At 36.2% G+C, this 9,039-nt stretch overlaps 1 protein-coding gene across 1 annotated transcript; it reads left to right on the top strand.

Annotated features, from left to right (window-relative positions):
* Nucleotides 1-3,902: 3,902 nt before the first annotated feature.
* LOC126751751 (putative SERF-like protein) lies at nucleotides 3,903-6,186 on the top strand. Its single transcript, XM_050462261.1, has 3 exons — nucleotides 3,903-4,045; nucleotides 5,187-5,292; nucleotides 5,362-6,186. Exons 1-3 carry the CDS (start codon nucleotides 4,039-4,041, stop codon nucleotides 5,435-5,437), a joined length of 189 nt encoding a protein of 62 aa, XP_050318218.1. The 5' UTR covers nucleotides 3,903-4,038; the 3' UTR covers nucleotides 5,438-6,186.
* Nucleotides 6,187-9,039: the final 2,853 nt, after the last annotated feature.

Genomic DNA, 9,039 nt, shown 5'->3' on the forward strand with positions numbered 1-9,039 from the left:
CCAAAAAAATGAAAAAAACGCTTATGTGGGAAATGTTCTATGGATCATTTTGCCTAAAAGCAAAAATATTCAGGAATCATAAACATTTATTCGTCAGTTTTTGAGATATCCGAAGGAAATTTAATACGTAGATGAGTTTTGATATTCTATTGAACATTTGTTGGAATCGGCCATGTCGAACAACTATATGACATATCAACCATATAATCGATTATACAAATTTTTTTAAACTTCGCCTTAAAAGTCACTGGCCTGAGGTTTTAGACCGATAGTCTCTGAAGCAAAGTTGCTCAGAATCATCCATAGTACCTTTATTACATTAAAAAAATAAAAAAAATCGATCCGCCCTAATGTGCATGCAAGGCAAAGGCAGTGAAAACAGAAATAATATTTCATTAGGCGCATGCTGATGGATTTTCCAGGCGTTCAAAGGCATGTCACCTTGCTTTTTTGTTTGATTTCCAATTTTATAGAGTTTTTTCGTTGGCACAGCTTGGCTTTTAGTTCAGTGGTGGCGCATTTGTTCGAGCATGTAGCAACCACATGTGGATTGATGGCGAGTAATTTGGCTTTGTAAAATGTAAATGTAACGTGTAAAAAACGGTAGTGTTATTGTTGTTTGGACGAGCTGCAATCAGTGTTAAAAAACGGCGCTTGTGTGACATGTGAAATTACTGTTAGCGCAAATAATTTGATTATAACAACTTAATGGATTGCAGCGAGCAGCGAGCAACAGCGGTGACAGTTAAGTCAACAACAGCGCGAAAAATGATTTGTGGGTTTAAGGTTAGATTTACATACATACATAAGTATGTACATACAAATAAAGAGAATGATGTTTAGAATGCTGAAAAAAAGTGGTTACAGCGCATGCGCATATAGTGCATTGTATGCATACAATTATACTTGCACATATGTATGTATGTAGTATTTTTTGGTAAATATTTGTTTATTTGTAGTTTTATTTTTTTCTCGTAACATATACATTTTATCAAGGAAAAGGGTGCTCTTTTAGATTTATAGAATTTTCTATGACAACAGCTGTAACAGGTCAATTGAAAGTCCCCGGCTTATCTTAGGTTAGGTTAGGTTAGGTTAGGTTAGATGGTTGGTCAAAGATCGCAGGTGGACTACTATATGTAGTCCATTGTGACACCATAGAAAAGAAGAACTCCTGTGTGCGAACTTATAAATTAGCAAAACGCTTAGTAGCCGCCAGCTCGATGGGATGTCTCAAGGTATGCGCTCCTAAGTGCTTAAGTCTTGACATCCCAAACTCGGGACAGTTAAGTAGGAAGTGTTGAGTTGTTTCCACCTCATACAACTTCTGCAGATGGCGTCTGGTATGATCCCCAGACTTACTGCGTGGACGCCAATAGGGCAATGGGCCGCTAACAGCCCCAAAACTAGGGAGAGGCTAGCCTTACTGAGGGCAAAGAGAGCAGATCTCTAGCGATCGATCTTGGGCGAAAAGGCTTTTGCGACAGCGCATGTACCGCTGGTGGTCCAGCGCTGGCTAAGCTTTCGCAAAGTCCGGCTATCTTGTAGTAAAACACAAGAGGATACAGGAGCACCAATCCACTCCCATTCTACCGATAGCGGTTCTAGGGTGCCTTTTCTTGCTAGCTCATCAGCTTAACAGTTTCCTGCGAATCCGCTGTGGTCTGGCACCAATACCAGTATTATCACAAAGACACTCGATGCTATTAATAGCGAGGTTAGGCACTCTTTGACCAGCCCTGAATGCGCTGTTAATGAGTTCGAAGCTAGTATCGCCGCTCTGCTATCTGAGTGGATGATCATGTATTTGAAAGACACTGCAATCCGGGGCAATAAATCTAATACTACCTTAATGGCTGCAACCTCGGCCAGGAAGACACTGCAATAGTCAGGAAATCTGAAACTGGAGTTGATAGAGAGCTTCTGACAGTAAACCCCTATACCAAACTTCCTCCCAAACTTTGACTCATCCGTGAAGAAGCTTACTGCTCCTCTCTTCTAACGGCTTCTTCCCACCCACAACTCCTTCGCTGGTATGTGGATAAAGAAGGAACTGTCAGAGTTCGGTTTGGCGACTCCAGGATCCAAGTGATGTGGTATGAAGACAAAATGAGTGAGGATTTTCGGGTATTCAGACACGTGTTCTTTTAGGAACCCAGACTGTCTAAGTCTGATGGCAACTTTCGCAGCCATACACCTTCCGGCTTATCATACTTGCCAGGTTTATGCGTGCGAAGGGTCCTGAAGAGCCTTTTTAGATTGCTTTGCGTCTAGATTAGATTCTTAAAACCCATTGCCACATGGACTGAGATTGATCTCCACATCGATATCAATCATATATAACGCAAGAAACCATCAATTTATTGCGATGGAATTTTGGTGATTTAATAACTCCATTATACTTCCTTTTAAGGACTACCTACTGAAACCATGCAGATAAACCCACCCTTTATTTACTCTCAGAAGCACTTCAAATTAGATAAGTTCACGACGAATGGCATGAGTTGCAACACTGCATAGCACAGTTATAATAATAATAACAGTTAAGAGATTTTTTGTTCGATCGTGCTACCCTAAAAAAGAAGTAAGGAAGGAGTAAGTTCAGTTGTAACCGAACATTTCATACTCTCGCAACATGCAAGTTGGATCAAGAAATGGGAAACACTTTCAGGACGAAATCGTGTATGGATGACATAGACTATATTAGTTCTATAACTTTATTTTACTTCCCGTCAGTGAAAATTGTATTAAAATCATTCTCAAATAAGACATAAGCCGGTCGAATGGCCACCAAGATCATATGATATCACACCGTTAGACTTTTTCCTGTGGGGAAATGTAAAGTCTAAAGTCTAAGAGAATCCATAAGAGATTTTGATTTTAGCGTCATTAACAGAGGTGGATAGAAGACTCGCATGAGGTAAGCTTTGAGCACTACACGACACTCACTGAATACCTTGTGCCACTCATTTTGTATATGATTATTAACTATTAACCCTATTTATCATCTTCACAACGATACGGTTTAAGCGCACATACATACATATATACATATATTCTAACTTCTTGCGATTATACATAGTAATTACTAACCTAGCGTAGGACTATTAAATCTCAATTGTTTTATTTTGTTGGTGTAAGTAGCATTTAGTTAGTTTCATTTTTATTTGAATAAATTAAATTAATATATGTATATCTCTAAAATAATAATACATAGTACGTAAGTATGTATGTCAAACTTCAATATTTAAATGAACAAAGAAATTTGCATATATTGGGCTGTGCACAGAGCTTTGTTTCTTATCTTCTAATTATTACTAGCTAGCACAATTTCTGTTGGAAAAGCGTTTCTTAACTTAAAAAACCAACAGAAACTAGCATAAGAGCGCAAACCTTGAGCGCGTGAAATGCTGAGAGAGCTTCTGGTTTCGGCTAGTGAAATTTCTACTGGCAGAAGGTATCCACTGCCATATGATGAAACAGCTATTAAGACACATGTGTACATACATATGTATACAACCGATATTTGAGGCATTTGTTTTAAATTTGTTTATTTTAATTTTTTTGAATTGTGAAAATAAAAGTTCTATTGTATTAATATGAAATAATTGTGAAAAACAACATTTTGATATTTTCATGCCAGTTTCTGCTGGTTTTTCGTTTCTTAATTTTTTCGTTATTGCGTTCATTGTGTGAGTAACTTTCAACTTCTTCTTCGTGATAGCTAGCAGCTACTAGCAGTTAAAGAACAAAGCTACCACTTTACACAACCGCTTTAGGCGACATCTACAACATCGCTCTAAGAGCAATATAGGAGAGCAACCCTGCTGATACAGCAATAATGACGATTTGGCAAATAAAAGAACGAGTGCATTGAGCTTAGACAACGAGTTACTTGAGCGAATTGTCTCACAATAAAATTAATAGAATAATCGAGAACGATAGAATTGAAAATTTTTCGACAGGCGTTTCGGCCACGGATAAAGTCTTAAATATTGTAAATAATTTTGTTAGAAACATTAACTTCACACACTAATCATGACACGTAAGTTTTAAATTCGTACAAAGTGTTTTAGTAATTATATCGGTATACAAGTTTTCAATTGGTTACGCTTACTTGGATCTGAAAATGGTCCATCACAAGAAATTTGATGGGATGTTAGTGCAAGCTTATATTCGAAAAATTTGTCATAAATAATAGTGAATGTTGGGATAATTTTTTATACAGTTCATTAAAATTTTTGGCAAACAGCTCATCTGCTGACTTACATGTGGAATACACATACACATGCAAAATAGGCTATATGTGCATGCGCATTATTTAAATATTAGTTAATGTGTGGATTTGTTTATTAGTTGAATACTTTTTCGAGGTAATTAACGTCTTCGATTGAGAAACAACTGAATACACCTCCTGAGCTCTAATGATTATAGTACAGTAATCACGTAAGCAGTAAACTCCCTTGGTATATACATAGATATGTATGTAAATATTTGTAGGTGTATTTCTTATCAAATGACAATGCATGCAATTTGTTATATATGACTGACTTAAGCTACACCTACTTTGTAAACAACAACGATAATATTTGTGACTATGCCTATGTATGTATAAATACATATTAAAAACAAAACCGGTATAAACATTTCCTGATCATCGCAATCATTAGTTGATGAAGAACACAACAAAACAGAAGTGTTTTAAAATGTATGCATATATTTTCAAAAGCCATAAATATTTAAATGTTAATAGTTTCTAGAAAATCAAACACGTTATTGAACCCGACTTAAATAAAACACGATAACCAGTATTAATATAGAGATAAGGTGATTGATAGCAAAATGATTCCCAAAAATTATAAGCCTTATTTACATTTAATTAACTATAAGAGTTAATTCTTCGTGGCATATGAAGCCGTAGTGCTTCGTTATTCCAAGGTCTGCGAAATCGCAATATTAGTTAACACAAAAGTGTAATAGTCACAATTATTTCTTAGAGTTAATAGTAATAGTAAAACAGTAAAATGTTTTAAAACTTTTTATAGTTCAAATAAATGAAATGTTTTACGTGAAGCTTTCAATTTAAATATATTTGTACATTTATAAATATATAAACACATTTTATTTTAATATGCAAATGCTGCTCGTATTATTATGTCATAATAGTTGTTTATATGAATTTTCAGGTGGAAATCAAAGAGATCTTGCCCGCCAAAAGGCCCAGAAAAAGAATCAAGAACTGAGTAAGGGAAAACGAAATGATAATTTGACCGTGGAACAACGGAAAGCAAGGTATTTATCACTTTGTATTATTCATGTTATGTATTTGAAATAAAAAAAAAAAAAACTTTATTACCACAGAGATGCTGAGTTGATGCGAGAGAAACAGAAAAAGAAAGAAGAGGAAGCTCGTGCGGCTGCCGCGGGAAAAAGTTAAATAATCGTAATAAGTCGCAGCAATTCAAATTATAGCAGCCATTAAAATTAGTAACTTTCAAAAGTTGCATCTACTATAAAATCATCAGTTGTTCCGCCGCTATATTTTTCATATCTACTAGAACTCTAGCACGTATTTCTAACTAGTTGAAGGCATGCTTGGAAAAATGTTGAAACGTAAACAAAACTTAAAGTGCAAATCGTTAAGAACTGAATTACGTAAACACAGCAACTATTCGGAGAATAATTTAGCAAATTTTTGAAAACAACAAATTGCTTTGCGGATTGCTGTTGCTAGAGCTGCGAAAACCAAACTCACTTCCACATACCTACCCAAACATGTATACATCATATATCATTTTATCATTTAATTTTGTAACATTTACCAGTAAGTTTTCCCCGCTATATATTTTCTCTAAACATGATGATAGTGATTAACGTTATTTTTACCTGACTAAATTTTAACATTTAAGATGGAATAAACAAATTACGAAAATTCAGAGTTATAACTGCAACAATTTTGAAAAACAGAAATAAAACAATTTTAGATAACGACTTAAGTTGAAAAGCATCTAGAACTAGCAACATGAGTATATAACACGACCAACATGCAATATTCATATTGCAGACCATTAACAAGGGAGTAATGAGAGAGAAATTAAAGAATTCAATTAGTAATTAGTTACTTAGTATTTTAAGGCGATATTATGCAACAAAAAAATTATATACAAATAAATATGCGAAATCCAAGTCAAAGTCTTATTGATACGCAAATCAGTTGAACGACATACATGCATAAATACACATGTATATGAGCACATGGATAGCATTTTGGATGCTATTTTTTTTTACCTTTGGTTTAGCATATTTTAGTTTTTACTCATTATCACATTTTTTATTTGTGGCAGATTTTAAGAAACAAAATATCTGAAATATGTAGAGAAAATTATGATTTATTGTATTAAGTTGTGCGAAAAGCCATGAATTCAGCGGAAACATCAGCACATTGTAGGCAGGTGTAGATATACACTATACCTGAGAGTAAATCGACTGCCATTAAAATTTGTACCAATTATAATCAGCAAGTAAAGGTAAATATTTTTAAATGAATGTGATTTGAAATATTTTTGTTTCTTCTTTTTTACTGGCGTAGAAACCGCTGTTATACCGAGTTAGCAACAGCGCGCCAATCACTTCTTATTTTCGCAAGCTGGCACCAATTGGAGATTCCAAGCGAACCAGGTCCTTCTCCACCAGGTCTTTCCAACAGAGTGGAGGTCTTCCTCGTCCTCTGCTTCCTCCGGCAGGTACTGCGTCGAATACTTTCAGAACTGGCGTGTTTTCATCCATACGGAAGACATGACCTAGCCATCGTAGCCGCAGACAAATTACAATAATTTTGCATAATTTTAGGCATATACATATATTGTGTTTTGTAGCATCAAACTACCTGCAAACTTTTATTTTTTTAAATTTTATTTTCATTTTTTCATATATTTTTTTATTTACATATATGTACATATAGTATGTAGGTATATGTTTTTATTTTATTAGACTTTATTTTTTATTATTATTTTTTGTTGTTGTTCTTTTGGTGACAATCCAAGCCCTTCATGTCATGCAAACTTGACTCGTATTGAAGAATTTAAGATTAAAATTTTGAAAACAAAAAAGAAAATTCACAAATTCGAAGAAACTTTGTCATTGGATAAAAGCAATATCCTCCAACAGCTTAATAGCTGGTGTCCAATACATATGTAGCTAACGATGACGTTAAAATCTCGACAGTAAACAACTGCAAAATTTCTAAGTTACGTTTAATACTTCGACTTCTTCCTTGCGCATCATAACCAAAATACAGAGTCGTAACAAGATCCTCGAATCGCAAAACGACAGCACCTGGGAGGGACAAAGAAACCTTGTTGGCCACTTACAAGACAATCGGTCATCCGATCATTAATCACAGCAGGACGTTGCCGAAGAAGAGACAGAAAAGTTAGAACACTGTACTCCAGTGTTTCCACGACAGTCGAGTCTAAGTAACCGAAACGGTCTCGGATTTTTATCCGGCCAAGGACAATCAACTCGGCAGTCTTCCTCGAAATTATTACAGGAATGTTTTCTGCCGCTACAACAACAACAAAACAGTACTCCAAACATTCACGTAATGTTTCTTGATGTCCCCCGTGGAACAGCTTTATATGCTTTCGTTAGAGAAATGTAGTGCATTTCTCTCCAAGATGTTTTTATTGGGATGTTTTCACAGAAATCAAAACAATTAAGCAGTGATCAATTTGACGTCGAACCAACCTCTAGGAACATCAAGGGAGCTCGTTCCTACGGCTATCGGATCTACGTAACCGGAACGGACACAGATTTTTTATCCGGCCAAGGATTGTCAACTCGGAAGAATTCTTCCGTGCGATTGGTACGTTGACGAACTTCAACAGTATACCGATTCGCTTAAGTACGCGACCAGCTTCAGTTGTGTATTGAACGCCAATCACAGTGGACTTATCAACATCTTCATCGACTCCCTCCGCAGTGAGCGAGTTGCCGCGTGAAACCAGAATAACACCAAGGTAACTTCATTCTGGATACGGTAGCAGGTTTAACTCTTACCTATCCAGAATAGACCCCGACATACAAAACATATGTCCCACGAGTTACTACATGACCTAACCACCGCCTTGCATGTCACGTGAAACCCATGTAAGAACATTGATGTCCAGGAATCGAGCCCCTACTACTTCCCAGGTGAAGAAATGATTTTATTAAAGAAACGGTTCATCTTAAGCCAAATGGAAGATAGTTAACTCTTCAAAGCAATCGGACGAGAATCAGATTCGGTAAGTAAGTAGTTTTGAGTAATGCTGTCGAGTTGAATGTTCTCTTGACGTATAATACCTAAGTGGTGATTCTGTCGGCTTGATTGATTTGATTTCTGCGAATTCATCGCAGCAAAAACTTCTTCATTGTGTTCCTCAACCAGAAGTATGTGGGCCTCACTATAGAGCTGTCCGACGGAAAATATCAAGACACATCCTGTATGATTCGTCGATCACCATCTGTTTTCAAGAAGTGTGTCCGCTACTTTAATCAATAATTTAGACCACCTCTTTCAGTACGTAACGCCAACGCTAAGAAAAAACTTGGCTGCTCATAAGTTTCGTGCTCGTTCCTCCCCATTATGCCGTGTGTTTGGAATTTAAACAGAGATCTACCTTTGGTCCACCTAGTACAATAAAGTCATTAGCCTCAACAACCGCGCCGTTAGTTCTGCTTTTTCCAGACTGGATAAGGAAGCGAAGCAAATGGGTCTGGTAGTGAACGAGTTCAAGACGAAATATCTCCTGTTATCCAACAAACAGTCGTTGCACTCGCGACTTTGGCACCCACGTCACTGTTGTCCGTCATAACTTCGAAGTTGTAAATAATTTTGTCTATATTGGATCCAGTATTAACACCAACCACAAAGTCAGCTTCGAAATCCAATGCAGAATAACTGTTGCAAACAGATGCTACTTTGGATTGAATAAGCAATTGAGAAGTAAGTCCTCTCTCGACGCACAAAGACCAAACTCTATAAATCATTCATTATTC

The sequence above is a fragment of the Bactrocera neohumeralis genome, chromosome 2, assembly GCF_024586455.1.
Source record: "Bactrocera neohumeralis isolate Rockhampton chromosome 2, APGP_CSIRO_Bneo_wtdbg2-racon-allhic-juicebox.fasta_v2, whole genome shotgun sequence".
NCBI lineage: Eukaryota > Metazoa > Arthropoda > Insecta > Diptera > Tephritidae > Bactrocera > Bactrocera neohumeralis.